At 35.1% G+C, this 23,204-nt stretch overlaps 1 protein-coding gene across 3 annotated transcripts in view; it reads left to right on the forward strand.

Annotated features, from left to right (window-relative positions):
* Positions 1 to 23,204, forward strand: part of AUTS2 (activator of transcription and developmental regulator AUTS2) — a 1,182,161-nt gene that overhangs the window by 541,839 nt on the left and 617,118 nt on the right. For all 3 annotated transcript variants that reach the window (XM_012764364.3, XM_012764362.3, XM_012764369.3), the window contains one exon: positions 8,074 to 8,109. In XM_012764364.3, the coding sequence (XP_012619818.2) occupies positions 8,074 to 8,109 (36 nt within the window). The remainder of the gene's footprint in view (positions 1 to 8,073; positions 8,110 to 23,204) is intronic.

The raw sequence follows: 23,204 nt of genomic DNA on the forward strand, positions 1-23,204 counted from the left end.
CAGAATTTTGTAATTGAGGAATTTGTCAAAACTTATGGGCAAAACTTTAAAACTTTAGGAAATAAAAGCCTCAAATTATGAAATGATGATTCATTATAAACAGACTGTTTATAATGATTCATTATAAACAGACCAAGTTTAATAGCAGATTTGCTGCTTATTATTTGTGACCTTGGGCAAAGAACTTGATCTTTCTAAGCTTTGGTCTTAAATTGGGATAATTTTCCCTATATTTTAAAGATTACATGATTCTGTGCATTTGAATCACTTAGCACAGTTCTTGGCACTTCCTGTGTGCTCAAAAATATTTATGCTCTTCTCTTTTGCATTAGCCTTTTAGAGTTTCCCTTAGGAACCTTCTCTATCCTTTTTAATTTGAATTCCTTTGTCACTAATTGTCAACCTGACAAAACCTATCTCAATCATGATAAACTCAACTCTCCCTCCCTAATAAAATCTTCCTCATTCTATGCCTCCTAACTATTTTTCTCAAACTTCAACTGTCCATATTTCCTTGTCCCAGTATTGGATCCCAGAGCTAGTATCCTCAGATTCAAGCTCTGTTCTTTCCTTTGTCTTACTTACTTTGTATAACATAGTCACTCTCATTTTTCTACTGATTTTATTTCTGAAGGGATGTTTGAGTAGTTTATCCTGTCATTGACACTACAGCTGTCTCAGATGTCCTCACACTTTCTTACACAAATGATGCCTGTCTTCTCTCAATGATTTCATCTCCACTGTCTATATTTCCTTTGCTGTATGCTCTATAATGCTTCTAGAGTTGTTTTTCCAAGAGTCAGAGCTAATATTTAATCTTTCTTATTTAAAGTTTTTTTTTTTTTTTTGGGTATGCCTTGAGGAGGAAGTGCACACTTCTGAGGATGATCTGCAGGGCCCTCCATAAGGAAGTAGGAAGCTAACTCTCCATCCTTCATCTCTTCTCTGCTTTCCTGTCTTTGTATCTTATGCTCAGTCCCTCTGAACCACTGTTTTTTTTCCTTAAATAATATGCACGTTCAAATCTTCCTACTTTTGATTATTCTTTTCTATCCTTTTCTTTGTTCTTTCTTATTCTTTTCCTTCTGCCAGCCTCAGTGCCCCTTCTTGCTAGCAAATTCTTCCCAATACTATATGGAAGTAAATTCTTCTAATGCTTTATTTAAATGAGTATATGACCCTAATTTCTCTCTGAGAGAATTTTAGGTCAAGTTTTTAGATAAGAGATAACTTAAAAATATCTAGCACCTTTTAAGTGTTCAAGGCTTTTAAGGAATTGAAACATCTCAGAATACAGTGAAAGGATTGAATTCTAATCAGTCTTATGCTAAACAGTTCTCTAATCTTACTGTTTTGTAACTATTTAGTTCATTCAGTATGATCACAGTTGAGACATTTCTTCTTCTGCTTTTCGAGATACCCCTTCTGCTACCCTAAATCTTTCCAGGTTTGTGGGTTTTTATTGTTTTATCCATCCCACAGTGCCACTATTTATCTATCCATACCAGCATCTGTTCTATCCTTCCTTCTTCCTTCCCTCCCTTCAAACTTTTATTGAGATTTTACTTGATGCCAGGTTTCATTAGCTACTGTTAAGGAGGAAATAGACATGAGCCACAACCATGAATGAGCTTCTCACATTGTAATTAGATTAGAAAATACAATCCAGACCTGAGAAAGTTTTGTGATATTTTATTTCTCCTTTTCTCTCTTTTTATCTGTGACAGATTTTCTTTTTCCATAATGTTTTATTTATACCTTTTTCTATTTGCCCTGTATATTTATGGGTTCTCCTGGATATGTTAGTGTTTCAGTTGTCCAGAAATATTTATCAAATTCCTTTTATGCACCAGGTATAGTTCTGGGTACTTGATGTTGGGCAGTGAACAAGATGAAGTCTCTGTCCTCATGAAGTTTCCATTCTAGTGGGGGAGACAAACAATAAACCTATGAAGAAACAACTATTTCTTATACAATAAATTTTATGAAGTAAACAAAACAGTATTAGGGTGCAAATGTGTGTGTTGCTACTTGAACTAAGGTGATTGGATAAGGCCTTTCTGTGTAGGTGACATACAACTGAGGCCTAAATAAAGAAAAGGAGGTAGCCTGATAAAGAACTGTGGGAAGAACTTTCTGGGTAACAAGAACAAGAAGCTCAGAGACCCTCATTCAGGGGCAAGCATTTCATTTTTGAAGGAAAGAAAAAAGGCTGGTGTGTCTAGAGCATAATGTTAGCAAGCACAGTGGCTGAACATGTAACTTCTAGCTCTTGGAATGGAGGCTGGTATTTTATTAGTTTCCTAGGTTGCTGTAACAAATGACCCACAAACTGGATGGCTTGAAACAACAGAAATTTATTTCATAGTTCTGGAGGCTAGAAGTCCAACATCAAGGTGTCTGTAGAGCTATATTCTCTCTGGAGAAGGATTCTATGGAAGAATCCTTCCTTTTCTAGCTTCTGGTGGGTCCTTGTTGTAATCCTCAGAGTTCTTGGTTTGTATCTGCATCCTTCCAATCTTTGCTTCAGTTTTCACATGCCCTTATATCTGTAGCTCTGTGTGTCCCTTCCTTGTCTTATAAGAACAGCAGTCATTGGATTTAGGGCCCACCGTAATCCCATTTTACTTCAGCTTCATTGTAGCTGCAAAGACCCTATATCCAAATAAGGTCGCTATATTAGTCAGGGTTCTCCAGAGACACAACCAAACAACAGAACAGAACCAATAGAAAGAGACTTATTGTAAGTAATTGGCTCACACAGTTATGGAGGCTGACAAATTCCAAGATCTACAGTTGGAAAGCCAGGGGAGACCCAAGAAAGCCAATAGTGTAGTTCCATTCTGAACTGGCAGGTTTGACACCCAGGAAGAACCTGTGTTTCCATCGAGTCCGAAGGCAAGAAAAAAATCGATGTCCCAGCTCAAAGGCAGCCAGGAGAAATTTCCTCTTATCTGAGAATCTGCCTTTTGTTCTATTCAGGCCTTCAACTGATTAGATGAGATCTACTCACATTAGGGAGGGAAATCTGCTTTACTTAGTCTGTTGATTTAAATGTTGAACTCACCTAAAAACACCCTCACAGAAACACCCAGAATAATGTTTGACAAATATATGGGCACCTCCATGGCCCATTCAAGTTGATATACAAAAGTAACCATCACAGTCACATTCTGAGATTCCAGGTGAACATAAATATTGGGGGACATTGTTCATCCCACTAGAAATTATTATTAAAAAGCCTCTGGAACGTGTTAAAAGAATAACTATTATAATTTTTATTTTAAAATATTTAGTTTGCCTTTTACATGAAGAACTTCAGGTGAAGGTGAGAGCAAGAGTAAAATCAGGAGAAGCCAGGAGGCTGTTGGGTATAGATGAGTATTGGTGATAACTTAAGCAGAACAGAGGGTTAGCTGATGTTGGAAGCGACTGAGCATTTCCACATCTAATATTTTTATCAAGTTGTTGCTCCATTTTTACTTGATCTTTTTCCATTAACTACAAGCTTGTTTCCCCATTCAAATATATTTTGTATCTCTTTGTCAGCTATAACTAATCTTATCTCCAAGGTATTTTTTTTTTGGATTAAAATTTCAGATTCTTTTCATTGTTACTGTTTTTTAAAACACCACAGGGAAATCTGTGGATGAGCTTGTTTTGTAACCTTTGCAAGAACCTTATTTCTTCATGTTCTTCATGTGATTCCTCTTTCCCTTTAACTCCCAAGAGTCCCAAGAGAGAAAATCATAATATGAAGGTGGGTAGGCAATAATGTCAACCACAATTAGTGATTAGGAGAAATTTTAACATACTTAATTTAAATTATCCTTGAGGTCAAAACACATCCTCACCAAGGGGCAGATTATACATTTGTTCTGCATTCGGAAAGCTGTAATAGTAACCATGGCCTCCCTGTGTGGATCTGTAATGAATGGAGCATATCTATCTAAAATAGATAATCAATTTTGAAATCCCTTGTTGTAGGTAAGCTGTTAAAACAGAAATGTTAGCTTCATGTGTTTAATAAGTAGCTTCAGTGATAGCTTAGTGACAGAGAAGGCAAGAAAGGCAGGCGGGGGGCAGTGAGAAAGAGGAGAATGAGTGTTTAATGAATATGTACTTGTAGACTTGAATGTCAGCAGCAACATTCTCCCTCCTGGAAAATGTCTTTCAATCATATATCCCATTACTGTTCCTGTAGCCCATGGTAGCATAGAGATTGAAGCAGAGTGTTTCTAAGAAAGCTCTTCTTTACAACATAATGACATCAAGGTGAGTAATTTGCAGAGATTGCTAGAGCAGTGGTCAAATCTGGGGGAGGGGGCTGCAGAATGAAAAGACCATGTTACATAGGAGATGGCTTATAATGAGCCTGGAAATTGCATCTCAGATAGCCAGCTGGCTGGCATTTCCTCATATTCTTATCTTCTCATGCAAACCACTAAAAATGTTCTCCTACCCTACTTTCTCAGCCTCTTAATACCTCTCATTTCTACCTAATGCATTGAAAATATGAATGAATTAGCAACTCTACCACTTGAAGAAATAAGAATTAAGCCCTTTTCATTATTCAGTGGAAGTATTTAGCTATTTTGACACCAAGGGAACTTTTTTTTTTTTTTTTTTTTTTTTTTTTTTATTTTTTTTTTTTTTTGAGACAGAGTCTCGCTTTGTTGCACAGGCTAGAGTGAGTGCCGTGGCGTCAGCCTAGCTCACAGCAACCTCACACTCCTGGGCTAGAGTGATCCTTCTGCCTCAGCCTCCCGAGTAGCTGGGACTACAGGCATGCGCCACCATGCCCGGCTAATTTTTTATATATATATATCAGTTGGCCAATTAATTTCTTTCTATTTATAGTAGAGACGGGGTCTCGCTCTTGCTCAGGCTGGTTTTGAACTCCTGACCTTGAGCAATCCGCCCGCCTCGGCCTCCCAAGAGCTAGGATTACAGGCGTGAGCCACAGCGCCCGGCCGCAAGGGAACTTTTTATTCTTCCTTTTAAAAAATGTGAATTTTTCAAGTTCCAGTTTGACTCACAGCTTTTTCTAGATTCTGTGATCACTTTCTCTATATAGTTTGGACACAGTTTAACTGAGGTCTCCAAGTAAGAAAACCTGAACCCTTCTTCTCATTAAAAATTGAGGAAATACAGAAAGTTAAGATCAACTGGATCACTGAAGAAGGGTTCTGTTAAGTTGTTCAATAGTTTAGGGCATGCCTTTACCTCTTGGTGACTGTGTCTTTTATAAAATGAGAAAGCAATCCTTAAGTACACAATCTATGAATGAATAACTTACTTAACAATGTAAAAGATGTTTCTAATCATTTATTCTATTTTCTTAGCATAATCTGGTTTTATCTGTGGTTTGAAGGTGTTCGTGTAATTTCTGACTTGGAAAATTATTCAAGTTATCAGATATTGCATCTATATTTAGATACAGTGTTAGATTAGACACACATGACAGAGACTCTTTCTTGGGCCTTTTGAGTAGCAAGGCCTCAGGGATAATTTTCAGGAGCAGCAACCAAATTCTCATTGCTGCTAGTAACAACTGTTACCTATACTATGATGGTGGGTGTCCTGTTTGTGACCAGAGGTTGTGTCCCACTGAATACAAGGCCATAGTCAGAATCTTGGATTATAGGATCAGACAAGGAGAAACCTTCTTTATATATTTGAATCTCTTCTGTTCAAATTCTCCAGCTTTGATTGAAGGAAGCTGGCAAGTAGTCAAGAAAAATGTGGTAGAGAGGGAGTAAGGGGGAAGCAAATGTCAATGCCATGGACATTTGGCAAAGTAAATTAGAAGAGGGTTTTTCTATACAGTTTTTTGCCAAGTCCAGAAATCATAACTTAATGCTACACATCTTTTTCTCTTGGAAAAAAAAATGGTGAATACTGTGGGTTGGCAAATATGAAAAGCCTCTGAGCTGAGATTGTCTGCTTTCTAGCAAATGCTGAAACGAATTCCAGTAGACCTTTAACGTATAAGAGGATCCAGTGTCTGTGTTCCCTCATGTGTCTGTGTTTGTGTGTGCTCGTGTGTGTGTGTTTGGGGGTGGTGGTTATAAGGCAGGGTGCTTAAATGCTTTGTTGCATTATGTTAATTCCTCGGCAGTGCAATCAAATTCATGTCGTAATTAAAGCTGTCAGTTGGAAGGCAAGCCAATCGCCACAAAAACACAGCATAACAAATGAAGTGAGATGATTCTGCGTGTAGCTATACAATGCTTCACCAGGCATGAAATTAAATAAGTAATTTGATGTTGACATCAGAAATTGAAATGATACCCACTGTTCCCTCATTCAGTCAGACCTGCATAAACAATAGCCAGAACAAATATGCACAACAAAGCCCTCTTCTCCACCCAGCTCCCTGAGTAATGTACAATATATATGCAAAATGAGCATAACAGAGCTTTCTGAGACCTGAAGGATGTAATTTTGTTTGGTATACAACAAGATGATCTATATGTAGGGGGTGAGGAAGTAGGTTTGGAAGTGTACCTCTCCTTCTGGGATAAAATACATTTGTAGAAAGGGGGAGGGGGATGAAATGAACAGATCCCACAGTCTCTCTGAGTAATTCATCCTAAAATGAATTTACTTCCCAGGGGCTGAGTCCAGGTTGCTAGAGACTAACTTGGCTTTTGCCTTCTGCTCCATGGAGGGCTGTGATGCTATCTATCACATGGCCAATCACTGGTATGAGAAGCTGTCTCCATAACTACTATGGATCTCCCTCTGTACCATTTATGGGATTAAGAGTGCAGGAGATTTTTTAAAAACTGAATCCAGTGTGTTCACACATCTATGGTGCCTTAGACCTCTGAGCTTGTCTGAAACACTAAAATGAAGAAGTTCTGCCTGGGGAATTTGTTTGATGTAGCTATGTAACAGTTACAGTACCATATTTCCTTCTCAAAGAGTTTAGAGTCAAGAAGAGTCACATAAACTCCGAGGAATCAATGATGCATGGACCAGATTATCCATACTACCTGTAGTTTTCAGAGTATGGAGCAGGACATGTAGATGGAAGAGCTAGAAGTGAATAGACTAACTATTTGCATCAGGGCAGTGGTCAGTGTGCTCTAGGGAAAGTGTGACAACCAACACAAACTCATTAGGGGAAAGGCTTGGCTGGTGCAAGGATGCTTAGCTGAGACTTGCAGACTGACTCAGCGTTAGCTTTATCTTCATTTCAAGCTTATTTGGGTACTCTTTTAATCACAAAGAGGATGCTAAAAATTAAAGAATTTATAAGAAGAGGGTTTAGGGGGAAAAGGAAACAGAAAAAAGAATCTCAGACAAGTATAAAACGCATGTTCTCTTTTTGGCTTCTTTTCCTAAAGTGATGCCTTACATTCCTTTCAGAATTATTGTTTTTAAGTTCCCTATGTGTCAGAACTATGGCAGCCTGAATTAATAACTCTTGTGACTAAACCCTTCAGAAAAATGGTGCTTTTCATTGCTTCCCTTTGCTCACACATTCTTTGCATTTTAGTCTGCTAATTACGTTTACAAAATGTCTCATTTTTGAAAAACTCTGTGTGTGTACGAACTGGTGCCTTTGGGGAATAAACTGGCAAGTAGGTCATACACTGGAAAAGTCATCCAAGCCCACTGGGCTTTTTATTTTCAAGTTAGTCTGGGCTTTTTCCTCTTGCCTGCCCCTTTGTGGCCACAAAACTGAGTAGCTGAGACCAGGGCATTGAATGTCAGCAAGTCAGGGAGGCAAGCTGATGCGTGTCTGTTTAGTCTCAGTACGGGGCGAAATGCCATCATTAATTCATTACCCAGCTGCCTGTCAAATAAATTGGCAATTACGTCCACTGCAGAAGCTTGGAATTCAGTAAATAGCACGTTAGCATCTCTGAGTTGTTGAGAGATGTAAAGGGGAAAATTAAGCAACACGATGTTTGTATCAGTAGCAGATGACAAGGGGCAGCATAGACCGGTGATGCGATGTAGTGATGAAAAGCCTGCAAAGGGCTGGTAATGAGCTGTGCGGATTGGAATGTGTTAAAAACCATTGCTGATTTTCCACTTTGTCTTTATGCTTTATTGCAGAGTTCAGCTCCTTCCAGCTTGGGAACAGGCTACTTCGTAAGTCTCTCAATTTCCACATATGTGCCTTTCATTGGCATTGATTTACTTCTATAATGAGTGCTCATTGGGATGTGAAAAAAATCTAAGAAATTTCCTCTCAGTCCTAAAGAGCAAACTGATTTCCATCCTTTATTAAGAATTGTTTTATTTTTAAAAGATATAAACTGCAGGGCCCTAGATATCACAGGCCAGTCTGAGATGTTTACCTGTTTCTCAGGACCCATGACATTTGCTCCTTACCTGGCAGTGTAAGGAGATAGGGAAACCTGATTGGTTTCTGCCACTTTCTCTACATAATTGCTTTTTTAGTGAGAAGTATCATGGTGGAGGGTGGAATTCAGATTATACATTGATATTTATTAAATTTCAAGATTTCTTGAAGAACTTCCCTACATATACAATGAATTGCCATTTTCTTTGAATGAGAGATAGCGTCTTAATGGATGTTCTCCCTCACTTACAGTCTGGGTAGGTGGCCTTTAGGTTTTCTTTTAACAATGATTGAACTCTTCATTTTAGAAAATGTAAGTGTAATTATTTTATTTCTGGACCTTATTCTCTGTTCTTTGGGAGAGGTAGGTCTAGGGGTGACATACTTTGGGGATTGTCACAATATTGTGGTAATTATGAATTAAAAATTTGTTTACAGACACAGATTGTCACTGCATTATATTTATAGCAAATTACCCTTTTTGGATTTAATAATCCTTTTCAGATAAAAATGAAAAGAATTACACATAAGCATTATTTACACAATAGAATAGCATGCCATTGTAGAAGTTTACCATGATATTTAAAGGAACCTGATTTGTGTTTTGAGTGATGAATACTGATACTGTAATGCTTGCCTCCTTTGCATTTTCTGAGAAAATAATGAAATCATGAAAATAAAATAAAGTGGAAAATAATTACTGATTGTTTAATTGCTTCTAAACTTTTCCCCCTCAATATGCTCATTACTCTGGTTTTCACCTGCCCTCATATTTCTCTCATTACATTTACATTAAATGTGTAAAAACCAGCATCATTTCATTTCCAAACTTGGTAGAAGTGGCATTTTGTCTTAAATCTATAGTATTAGGAGAAAAAGGATAAAGGTTATTTGGTACCTGCTTAGTACAGTTAGCACATTTATCCTTGCTTCTACTTATTGTGGCTGAATATTCATGCTGATAGAAACAAGCAGGATGCATTCAATATCCTGCTTTAGCAGTCGAAATAACAGACGTAATCCCATCTGCCATCTTTTCACACCAGGCTGGATGTGGGTTGAAATGCTGGAAGTAAAATCTGGAGACTACTGATGTCTATTCTCTATCCAATAGCTAACTTCTCCCTCTTTGCTTTCTTCAGCAAAAACAAGGCCAGAGCCACTACCTTTGCCTTTGATCACTTCTAGACTGAACGTTTTAGTATTTTTTTATTGTCAGTATGATCACTCTGAAAGTAGAAAGTCATTTATAGAAACACTGACATTTCATTACGTTTTGGTCACTTTTTTTCCTCTCTAATTCCAAGAACTATTTTTTTATTCTCTAGTACTACATTCTTATGAGTAAAAAGTCTTTAATTATGCATCTAAAATACTTTTGCACAACACTGGATAAATATAAATGTTTTTTGTTATTTTGGTAAAATTGCTCATTGACTTTGTTTATATAAGAATCTGTCATATTATTAGCTTACACAGAGAAGATACGTACCAGATGTATGTTCAGCTCTCAACTATGACAAAAATTTCCTACTTAGAATGTGTTTCCAATAATATGATTGTTATGTTATCAAAGTACAAAATCCATTGATATTGTTGCCAAGACTTCATCAGAAGTATCTTCTATTTCAACTTTCATTCCAGCAGTATCACATGTAATACTTAATTTCAGGTATTAACTTTAACATTGGTGAGTTTCACACTTTTAAGTGGAAATGATGTTTTCACAACTTATATTAGTTCTTGCCAACATATTGTTTGCACTGTGCTTTGTGATCTGTGATGTCATAATAGATTTTACTTATGTCTGTAAAGATGGGTCAGTGTCAGGTAAGTTGAAGGGTGACTTTTTGACTCTATCCTTAATCCTCTTCAGCATCTCTTTGGAATGTGGACAGGGGCAAATCACCTGCAGAGTCAACGACCTATTAATGCAATTGAAGTATAATGTGAATTCTGGTATAAGAAAACTGAAGGCACTTACCTATTAAGTTTAACAACCTGGAACTGTTTTCCTAAATACTTTCCCATGCCCCAACATTACTCTAACTTCAGAAGCTTCCTTAATTTAGATTTTGTACTCCTAAGGCTTTTAGTGAACTAAGGTAAAATGCTGTTAATTTTGTGCACTAATAAAATAGACACAACCTGAGTATATGCATGTGCATGTTGCACATGCATGTATATGTGCGTACACACAAATATACATGCTTAGCCACCACCAGTATATTTACTTTCTTTCATGTCTTTTAATTCATCAGTATGATATGTTAAAGGGTGTAAAGAAGAAGCCTTTGTTTTTGATCTGGTTGTATTTGTTTATATCTCCTTAGTTTTGTGTTCCAAAGATATCTGCCTAAGTCTGTCACTTTTCCAATCCGTTTAAAAGCAAAAGATTTGAGAAATGAGAACAGCAGCTAAAATCAGTATTTACATAAGCATATTGCAAAGAATTCTTAAAGTAGACAAAATAAAGAAGGATTGGAACAAACTCTCCACATTTGGGGGAGGTTTTGAATGATGTGGGTGTTATACACACAGAAAGACACATATATATATATATATATATTCATTACATACTCATGCCCAGCTCATATTCTAAATATAAATGAAAGTATAGACTAGTTGGAATTGATTTGCTGCTTTTTTTTTTTTTTTGGCAAGAGAAGTAAAACTTGTTGGAGTGTATGTAGGATTTTCTTTTTTTTTTTTAACATCAATGCAGTGAACACATTTTCTTTTCAATTTAAATGTTTTAGGCTACATTCTCTTCTTAAACATGCATTTGAAGTTTCATTATGCATAGTGTATAATTAAGAACTTAGAAGCAGAATCATCTTTAAGACTAGTTGTGTGAACTTGGGCAAGTTATTTGATATCTCTGAGTCTGTTTCCTCATCAGTACCTATTACAGTTGGGAATTTTAAGTGAGGTAAAATATTTAATGCACATAGAATAGTATAATATCAAATAACTATTTCCTTCTATTATTCACATTATAGTGTGTAATGGAATAAGCTTGGTCTCATTAAGTGGCTATGTAATGTTATACTGATAAAAATTAATGATACAAAAGTAGATTTTGTAATTTGTACCTGTAAGATAGGAGTATGTTATTCTTACTATATTCTTGTAGCTTCTCAGGAGCCTAGGATTTTGTTTTTGTTAAGCTATATACCAATTCACTCTGTGAACAGAAAACAAATATGGTATTTATCCTCTGTGATCCTATATAAATTTGATGATGTTGGAATGAACTATTCTATAGGTTGTTCACATATTATAGTTGTTCCCTTTAATTTTTCTGTTAAAGTTACTTGTATATTTTCTCCCTCAGAGGAATTTATAGCACTTGATGCTTTTGAGGACTACTTAACAGTTCTTAGGATTGGTTTGGGAGGTTAAAGAAGACCTGTTTAATATATTCAAGTTTTATGAGCTTGTGTCACGTTTGTTCCACTCTGACACCAGAAGGAAAGGTGGACATCTTAGCATACATACATGAAATAACTTAAAGAAGTACAATGAAAAGACAAGTGAAAACATCTCATGGTGCCCCGTGGTCTGATGTTTCATTACAGGAAAGATCTGAACTCATTCTTAACAAGCACTTGACTCCATATGGAATTGGGAGCTACCACTGGGGTGACTTACCAGCCAGGCTGAACTTGATCCCCATGTAAGGGAAGTAAAGCCTTGTTTTATCTAGGTGACATGTCCTGTTGCCTTCCCTGAATAATTTTAAGCCTTCTTCCATGTTTGAATCTAAGTATCCTAGGACCATAGCCTCAAATAGCTTGAATCCTGCTTTGGTAAACTCTAGTAATCTCTCTTAAGGGTTCTCAACTAATAATTTTTATCCTCCTCAATTGGATTGCATGTAGTAACTGACATACTTTAAAGTTATCAAGGAAACCAGACCACTTATACCTAGTGATGAAAACTACCACATTATATAATAAAGGGGAAGTGTGTAGTGGTACACAACTTAAAATGGGATTTGTGTAATTTGTTTTCTTGTGTAGTTGATTTAAGTTGTGTTGATAGTGCTGGTAAAAGACAGTAGGTACAAAATTGTGACCTATGGCTTTCCCTCCAGAATTATAAAGATCATAAAGGGAATATTCTTTTCCTTTTCCTAAGTTTTTGACGATAAACCCTTGATATATCTCCTGTTTTCTTATGCTATAATTTGTATTACTTCCTAAACTGATTTGTGGTATTTTGTTTCATCACAGTTGCTTGTTATTAGGTACCTTTTGTTAGTAAGTGAGAGAAGAATGAGTGTCTTTAAAAAGATTTTTTTTTTTTAAAGACAATTGTTTCAAAAGACTGGGCTTTTCTTTAAACAGACCATTCTGACTTTTTTTCTTTTAATAAATATTAGGCACCTTCTCTGTCAGGCACTTTGTAGGCGATGGGTTATAGAAGTAAAAAGCCATGACCTTTCTCCTCTCAGGGAATTTACACTAAACTCAACTTCTTCCCTTTCTTTCTGATGCCTTAAAATTTTTCTGATACATGTTATGTATGTTTGTATTCATGGAGAGTGATTCTGTTATTTAAATATTCAAATTAATAATTTTGATCAGTTTGTAAGAAAACTGATACTAACAGGGAAGATGAAAAGTTAGTTGCCAGGTTTCAGTAAAAAGTTTGTATAATTTCATAATGAGGTTGAAAAATGAGTTTTTAATTTAATAATCCCAGTCTTTGATGCCCTTCTATCACTTTAACTTGTGTATATTTATGAGATTTCTCTTTCAAGATTTCTGATTGTGTTATAAATATATGTAATAGCTTGTTTGTTTAAATAGGGATCCTGTAAGCTGATTCTTATATCTAGCAGTGGCTGGAGTAGATTGGATTGGATTCGGGTTTGTTTTTGTTTTTGTCTAAGAATGCTTCATAGACAATGTTGTGTGCTTCAGTTAGGAGTCACATGATACTTAGTTTCTGTTTTTACTGATTGATTAGACCCTGGGTTCATTTGGGAGCTGCAAAATTCCCTCCTTCTATAAAGAGAAACATCTATGTCAACTATAAGTATTTGGTTACCTTGAGATACAGTTGACACAGTCAATTTAAATAAGAGAGTTTCAGCTCTCCAGAGAACCTAACATTATTTATAAGATTTCTGTGGGTTTTAGTTTCAGAAGTACAGATACATCAATCTGGCCTTGATTATACCCCATTCAAAGCAGAAGAAATAGTCGTCTTCTTCCCTACATGCCAGTACTTATTGATAATGCTACTAGAGGATTTCATAATTCAACTATTCATTTATCATCTGTTAAAAGTACTGATATTTAAGATAAATAGCACTAAGAATTTTTAATACTTTCCCTCAAATAAGACTCTTAACATTTGTATTTATTAGTAACTAACTCTACGTAAATGAATTATTGGCTATTATTTATTTATTGATAAGTGTCTGCATTGTGATAGACTCCTTCACATGGCACAGATAAATTCTCTAATTTCAGGGACCTTATGCTGAAAAATCATCGTATTTGCCATTTCCAGTTCTTACCCTTTTTATCATGTTTTTGATCTGTTAACATTCTTACTTTGGGTACAGGATCAGTGAGCCAGGAACAGACATATCCTGATTAAATTAACATTATAAGTTAAATTCTGGTGAACATTTTAATAATTTGTAGAATCTCTACAATGGGATGACTTTTCTAGCCCACCCTGTAGGTACTATCTTCTGCCTCTATTCCATCTTCAGCTTCAACATTCTTATCCAATACAAGAGAAGTGTGAGAAATTTGCTGAAGGATAATCAAACCAGAAAGGATCATTTGGTGTTTCCAGTTCAACCAATAATCTTAACATTTTTTATCTCAATATATATGTGAAGGAAGAGGATATTTGTGAACATTTGTTGTCTATAGAAATCTTTGTTGTTGCTGTTACAAACTCTAGTTAAGGAGAAGAGATGAAAACTTGGGTGCATATGACTGATGTGGGAAAATAGCCATTCGCCTGGGTCTCTCTGTCCTCCCCCCTGCCATCTCTAGCTCCTCAGATTTGGAGAAAAAAAATCATTTTAGTGAAAAAAGATGTAATGAGCCACTGGCTAAAAGAATTGCTAAAGGGCCTTCAGTTCTAATATTTCAGAATTCATGATCCTAGCAACCATACCAATGAAAGAAGTCTAAATTATAATTGAGTGGCCAAGTCTGCCTTTATTTGAAATTAATATCTTTTAAAAATAACTATTACTAAGGCAATTATTAATAATGTTTTAAATTTGTGGCATTCAATTAGGGTTAGTAGATATTGAAGCGGTTGGCTTATCCTATTCTATAGCATGTCTATCCTCTGGGTCATAGAGATGATGCACTGTAGGCTTTATAGCACAGTGTATTGACAATCCCAGAGGGAGTAGACAGGCAACTGCCATGGAATCCTGAAAATAATTTTATTTTCATTTTCATGTTTTTTCTTACACTGGCTTTAAGGAAGATTGCCTTATCCTTGCATTTCCAATTACAGAAATGTTACTTTACTTGATATGAGCTATGTAAAGTGAGTCCATGGACAATGTCAAACCTGGAGGTTTGACTCTGACTACTCACACAGCCTTTATTTTGATGGATTTAACTGGCCTAGAGTTTTATTGACTATCAGTCAGAATCTTTCAGATCACAGGACTCATTCCTTTGCTTAACTACTTTAAAAAATATATTTTTCCTGAAATTGTAAATTAGGTGCCCCCTAATCCATTGCATAAGAAACTTATAACTTGATGAAACACCAAGAGTATAATTTGAAAAGAGGTTAAAAAATGCAACTGGGGCTTGTTAAAGAGGAAAAGTGCTATTTTAACTTCAAGTGTCACATTTTCCTATAGTCAGCTCTAGCAGTAAACTAGAGTTATTGGAGGCTTAGATAGTTTGAGACACTTCACTTATTTCCCAGTACTTGACTTCAGAAGCCAAACATTTAAAATGCATTTTGCTTGTGTAAAATGTTTATACATTTAAAATACAATGTCATTTTAACAAAAGCACCCTGGTGACAAGTTGTTTAGATATAGCATAGTTAATAAACTGTCAGGTCCTGTACACATATACTTGAAAAGACCAGCACAGTTACCTAAGGATTGGCATTATAAATCACTGTTAACAACCTTAATTTGCTTAGTAGGCTAATGAATGACCTCCAGTTTTCCTTTAGTGATTAGCTTCACTGACAGTCAGGTTGAAAGGACCTTCCTTATATTATACTTAATATTTGATCTGAAATTTTTTGTGTTTAGTTTGCAGGATGAAAAAAACAAAAAAACATTTCAGGCTTCATTGACAACTCCCTGGTAATAAATCCAGATGCAGGGATGGTGGCTGTTTTCAAGTAGAAGCATCACCAAAGGTGATGACTATCTATTAGGGCTTATAAACTGTAATATAACAGCAGATTTGGAAAGGAGTGGTGAAGCCAGATAATTGTAGTGTATCCTGTCTAAATGTGCTGTGTGTATTAAAAATGCAGAAAGGCATAAGAGCTGTGGTTCCTAGTATATTCCTAATATTTCATATATTCATCACATCTCTCATAAAATCCTGCCCAGATCAACAAATGACAACTTACATGTATAGCTGGATTGCCTCAGAAGGAAATTGGAGAGGATCTGAATCATTAGGTAGTGTTACAGAGACCCACCAAGAACTTACCTAAGCCCTTGATGATATTTCTCTTACTACTTCCAGGAGTTCTCCCTTTCCATTTTTCACCCCTAAAGAGAACATTCACCTTTTACCTTTTGCAAGAGGATTCTATCAATAACTTATCTTTTCCTACCTTTGTGGGAGAAATAGGCCCAACTTTGCCAAGAGAAAGTAGGGTTGTATTCTGTACAGAGAAAGTCAGAGGAAATTAACATCTCAGCTCCAAAACAAAGAAGATAAGAAATTTTATTCCCTTAGAATTTTTAAAAATAACTTTACAGTATAACTAGCTCTGTGATATGAATATCTGGTTTCTCTTGGAGGAGTATTAATACCAGAACATTCTGAGAAGCAAAGGAAGTTAGTGAATCCAATATGTTCTTTTAATCAGATATTAAATAGCTATGCATTGTGACCAAATGGAAGCCTTAAGCTGCATTTGTACAGAGGCATAATATAGTCACAAATTATTTTCATCTATTTGTTGCTAAGTTGCCAGCTTTACTAATTTGGTAATTGAAATAGGCCTATTTTGGTTTTACATAGGCTTAGAGTTACTAAACCTCTGAGTCAGAAATTACTTCAAAAATCGCCTTGTCCAGCCAGGAATCTGAAATATAATTCAGAAAGATAAGTATTATTAGTGTATGCTGATGATTAGGACTGTGACCTCTCTCATCCTGGATACCGTCTTTTAGTTGACATAGTTGAAAATTACATCAGTTTTTCTGCTATGCCATACTGTTTTCTTCTCTTGATGACAGTGACCGTTAAGTGTCATATGTGATGGTGTAAAGTCTTTTTTCCCCTAAAAATTCATTTGGATTTTCAGTCTTAAGAACAGGACCTCTTGTTAAAAAAGAAATCTCTGTTGAAGTTCATTATAGTACACTTAGTATACTTGACTTATTATTCTGCATTATTTATTAATAAGTTTTGTGATCTAATATATTACAGGCCTTCCTAGTCCACTTGGGTGGTGAAAATCAACCAGTGCTATAACTATGTTCTTCCTGATAGTAAAATTCCAGTGCTGTCTTTGTAATGCCTTATCTCTATGGTTTTGATAGATGCTGGCTGGCTATTACAAATTTTGTGTATTTATTTCCATTAGTGGTTTTTATTTAGAGCTCTAACAGAAATCAGATATTTTTCCTCTGTGTTGTTTTTTCATAGATATATTTGGAAAAGGCTTTGAGATAATCTGTGGACATATTTAACATATTATACCTTTTTTCTTTATAGTCATCCTGTCCAATTATTTGAAAAAATTAACTAGACATTTTCTATGGAGAAGTATGGAAACCATTGTTTTGCTACACAATGGTAAAATAATTGACCATTAAAATATACTTACCATAGATTTAGTTGTGATGTGGACATACTATGGTAAGTCTCTTTAGATTATTCTAATATATTTGAATAAAAAGCATTATGTAAAATAGATAAAAGACACACTTATAAAAGATGGTTTCTATACAATTGAAACCGTGTTTATGTCTAAACAGATATACTTGAATAATTAGCAAAAAGAGGTAAATGAAAAACTTGCTATTATTTATAGTAGGTCTGTGTTATATACAGTAGTGTCCTAAATGTAACATTCTTAAATTGTGACATACATTTAAAATTTGAATACAGAAGGGATATATTCATTTTTGAAATTATTGTAAATTCTATATTGGTAGGGCCATGAAATTTTTGAAGTTTAGATCATACTCATTTGTGTACATTGACCATCATCACATTCTATGTTCTTCATATTTCAAATGAAAGATTGGTCAAGATTCTTTTTGAAGGGGCCTTTCAATATCAGCACATCTGTGGATGTGTTGTTAAATACTGTTGTACCACTGATTAAGAGACTATATGTTTAGGGATGGTTTATACATTTATTCCCTGCCTAGGCACTATTTCAGTGAAATTGCTTCAGTCTAAAGTCACTTCAGTTCTTTATTTCAGAATGTTAGCAAACAAGAATAAAACCAATGAAAATCATCTGTTTATGTAAATCCTATAAAAGTTTGGTCTTCTTTAAGCCTTTATGACTAAAAGTATCTCTCAGTTTTCCTTAACTGGGAGAGAGGTTAGAGTTGGATTTCCCTAACTCTCATGTCTTAACAGCCTAAGGTAGGTCTCAGTAGTTGATTACGGAAGTTTTGTGATACTTTTCCAGTGTTGAGAGTCTAAGATTGTAGACAAATCTACAATCTTAGAGAAAAATAAATCTACCTTGCTTCTTTTCTTGCTGTGATGGGTACATTGTGTTATTTTGTACTGGATATGATTTTCTTGGTTAACTTTTTGAGCTTCATTGATCATAATTTTACTGATTTTAATTAGCATGGATCTTTATAATAATTTTTACTCTTTATATTTTTTATGACATATTCTTCATTATATACTTGAATTAAATCATTTTAATTTTTCTTTCACTCCGCAGTATGCTCATTCTTGGTTCATTTATTATTTTGAAGCAATGGGATTATTTATGTATTTTTATTTTTAATTTTCTGCCATCTTACGTTTTCCAGCCCCACGCCTATTTGTTCCTATAACATGATAACATTGCAAACTGAATAATAAAAGATCATTTCATTGATTGCTAAATGTATATTATAGTTCTTTAAAAGTATTTCAGGTCATCCTGCTACTAATGAGTTTGGTTAGAAGCATTTAAGCTGTCACATATAAAGCCTTTCATCTCCTAGGGTTTCAGTTTCAAATCATGAAAACTGAATGCTCTGTACTTGTGTGCATTTTTAAGGTTTTAAAAGAAAGCTAGGAATGTTACAAAGATCACTCACAATTTCAGAGCCTAGATAAAGCCAGTGTGCAATTTTGGAGCCGTGACACAATTTTACTAAAACATTTTAAAATGTGCGTGTGTACATATATGTAGGTAGGTGACTGTCAAAACCATCTCTTTATTCTTATTTTTGGATGTAGTACACATCTGCAAATGCAAATCGATAAAACTTGGTTATCTGAGCATCTTTTGGTGACTGATAGTTTGTGAAAGTGGAATACTTTTACAGTAATAAAAGGTTCTAGTGTTATACCCTCAAAATAAGGAAATAGTCCAAGGTGTTTATAAACACAATAATAAAATCCTATAGTAAATATTTGTTTAGTTATTGAGGTTGTTCAAAGATTGTTTTCAGAAAAAGAGTAAGAACTGGGCACAGTGCACACACCTGTAGTCCCAGCTGCTTGGAAGGCTGACACAGGAGTATGCTTAAGCCCAGGAGTGCAGGGCTATAGTGTGCAATGATCGTGCCTGTGAATAGCCACTGCATTCCAACCTGAGCAATATAGTGAAACTCCCATCTCTTGGGGGAAAAAGAAAAGGTAAAATCATGACTCTCATACATTATAAAATTTATATATTTAAAAAATTGTATTATAACCAATGCAAAGGAAAATGAAAAGAAAAACCACAGTTATAGGTTAGGAATATTGACATGAATGTGCAAATAGTGGCAGAACTGGCTTCAAAGGAAGTCAGTTGAGCCTCTCCCTGACAGGGCAGAAGTCAAAGCATCGTTATAAACAATATTTATTTTCGCATTACTATCACTTACCTATAACTTCCCGAGTTGTAAAATAGTTCCTATGGAATCAGAAAATGGTAAGGCTGAGGAGTATGCTACAGACGGTGCATTGTGTTCCCTTGAAGCACAAATATATACCTGTATGATGAAAAATAGTCTCAAAGAAAAGTTTGTTTTCATTAAATTTGGCCTGATTATTTATGTGGGAATACCAAGAGTGTTAATTTAGTATATAAGCCCTTTAAAGTTTGTTTTGTTGAATATTTTTACAAGGAATCTCATACTGCATTTTTAAAAGTCTTTGTTATTTGCTGTCCTGAGACTGAAAAGCCAAGCCTAAGAAACTCTCTTCCTCCTCTAGTACCTACAAATTTGGATGAATTTCTTTCTTCTTGAGGTTCCCAAAATGTCCCAGTAGCTTGATAGGAAGTGATCTTCCTTCCCATCTGTGCAGGACCTTCTAAAACTAGGCACCAGGTTAATTTTCTGGGAGGGTTTTATAAGTAATGATTCTGTAAAGTCACCCTTAATTCCTTGTGATACACATGATTAAATGAGCATTACTCACATATACATTTAAGAGAAGGTCTTCAAATTTTTTTATATCATCTTGGTAAATTAGGAAGACCGATTCTAATGTAATCTATATATATATAGCTACATTAGGATGAAATGTAAGAAGACATAGAGTTTCTGAATTCTGGTGAGTCAGTGAGAATAAGATCATTTAAAACTATTTCAGTGTATAAAAGCAAAATTGCTACAGGTTATAGATAGCTTAAGAAAAATGAGAAAACTTTTCCTTATATACACAGAAAATAGAACTTTTTTTTTCTGTTTCCTATATTTACTGATTCTTTTTTTTATTTTTATTTTTTAAATTTCAGCATATTATGGGGGAACAGATTTTAAGGTTTCAATAAATGCCCATTCCCCCCTTCCCCCCCACAAGTCTGAGTCTCCAGCATGACCATCCGCCAGATGGTGCACATCTCACTCATTATATATATATATACCCGCCCCCCTCCCCCCTCCCACCTGCCCAATACCCTATTACTGTAGTATCTGTGTGTCCACTTAGGTGCTGCTCAGTTAATACCAATTTGCTGGTGAGTATATGTGGTGCTTGTTTTTCCATTCTTGGGAAACTTCACAAAGAAAAGAGAACTTTAAAATAATGTCAACAATATTCAAAGAAAAAACAATAGTCTTTATCAGTTCATTCAGTATAATTAATTCATGCTCCACTGCATCTTGGGTTATTAATCTCATAAATTCTTCTCATGAAATTCTTGACTAAAAAGAGTTGTGGAAATCCTGACACAGCCCATTGTCTGGTCTTAAAGTTGTTTAAGCAATAACATCAGAAGCCTATACCCAAAAGTCTGTTCTTTGAAGTCTTAGTTATTTGAAGTACCTGGTACAGTCCTTTACCTTGGGGGCTCTGAGACGATGTTTCTTTGTTGAGGACCATAACTGGCCTATCCTGTGGCTGAATACATAGCTTTTATGGAAACATCAGAGGGAAATAGAAAATTATGTATAAATGGCTGTGGTTAATTTATCACTTATACATTTTTTAAAGTAAAAAATCTGATGAGAGTTCATAGCAAGAATAATGTAAGAAGGAAATGTGGTTATTTCTGTGGCATACAAAGGAAGCTAATAAAAATAATTTTTTTCACTTTGGGAGGCTGAAGCGGAAGGATTGCTTGAGGCCAGGACTTCAAGAATAGCCTCCATAACATAGTGAGACCCCCATCCCTACAAACGTACAAAAAATTAACTGGGTGTGCTAGTACACACCTGTAGTCCTAGTTACTTGAGAGTCTGAGGTAAGAGCATTGCTTGAACTCAGGAGTTTGAGGCTGCAGTGAGCTGAACAGAGTGAGAGAGACCTTGTCTCAAAAAAAAAAAAAAAAAGAAAGAAAAAGAAAGAAAAGAAAAGACAGTTTTAAACAAAACTGTAAACAAGCCCATTGAGGCTGCTAAGATTTTAACATATTTCATTGCTTTTCAGGGTTAGGTGCTATAAGCCAAGGCAAATAAAACTCACTTTCCATGTTTTATTCTCATTATGCTCTTTCATATATTGGAACAAACTGACACTTTACATCAAGACTGATCTTATACAATGTGTTCATTATTGCCAGTTTGAAATGAATCAGTAAATAAACATTTAAATTTTTTTAGTTCCAATTTTCAGTGCTGTAAACACATATAGGTATAACCCACATACTCTCATAGATTCAAAATAAGCTAATTGAGATCTTCAATAAGTTGTAAGAGTGAAAGTTATCTGGAAACCAAAAATCTTCAGAAACACTGCTTTAGAACAAAAGTGCTATTTTCCTGGAAAACAGGAGCACATACAGAATTATACAAGGTCTATCTGGAAAGTATCCAGCCATTGTTAATATTAACTATGGTAAAAATGGTTTGTGCGACATCAGTGTACCTGCAACAAGGAGTGTGGACTGTAACATACATGTGTGAACAATGACAGCTTCACTGTGTTAGTCAGTGGGGCCCTAGACAATGTTGAGTGAGCATGTGTACTGTATGGCCATCACGTTCAAAATGACTGAGCAAGTAGAGCAACGAATCTACATCAAATTTTTTATTAAGCTTGAACATTCCTCTACAGAAACTATTTTGGATAATTCAGAAGGCCTTTGGGGACAATGCAATGAGTGTGGCACAAATAAAAGTATAGCAGAAACACTTCAAAGATGGTCGAGAATCTCTTGGAAGTGATCCATGATATGGAAAACCTGCAGCAATCAGAACACCTGAGAAAGGTGAATGTGTATGGGTTAAGAGACGCTGGGAGAACTGTGTGAGGTCCTAAGTGTCTGCTTTGAAGGGGACTGAGGAGTCATTGTCCTATGCACCATGTTTCTTGTATCTTCTTCAATAAATGTTTCTATTTTTCACATTACATGGGTGGATACTTTCTGGACAGACCTCATATTTCTCTGAAGCTATTGCTCCTAGATATAATGCTTCTCTATAGATTATAAAAATATAAAGAACAAACGGGAAATATTTTAAATTATGATTAATGTTTCAGTATTCTTTTTTAATTAGAAATGGCCTAGGTATCCAGTGAATATCCATTAATTAACTCAATATCAGTCGAAGGTTTAGATTACTTAAAAATCTTAGAAATTTTGCTCAAGCTTAAATATCATTACTGTTGAAATAAAGTTTATTAAAATATTGATTCAGTTTGGTCAGACAAACCATAAAGACAAACAAACATAAATCTCAAAATAAAATAGAAATAATGCTAGCTTATTTGATGAGTAAAGCTGTGTGTGTGTGTGTGTGTGTGTGTGTGTCTGTGTAGTAGTAGTAGTAGTAGTAGACGACTATCCCAAGTAGGGTTAAAATGTAGACTCATGCTTAACACTGGTAAATCAAAGATAATATAGCTGCTTTTATTAAGCCAAAATATATTAATCTAATCTTGTTTGGTAAAGTTTTACCTAAATTAAGTGAACATCAGTTTGTAAAATGTTTCTGAGGTGGTTTACTTAAGAATTTATTTTTTTATTTAGTGTATTTAGAGTTTTAGAAATTTAGTTTTCTTGTATTCTGGGAATTTTAGGAACATTTCATTTTTATAAGTACTTATATTCAATAGGC

Source organism: Microcebus murinus, chromosome 19 (assembly GCF_040939455.1).
Source record: "Microcebus murinus isolate Inina chromosome 19, M.murinus_Inina_mat1.0, whole genome shotgun sequence".
Lineage (NCBI taxonomy): Eukaryota > Metazoa > Chordata > Mammalia > Primates > Cheirogaleidae > Microcebus > Microcebus murinus.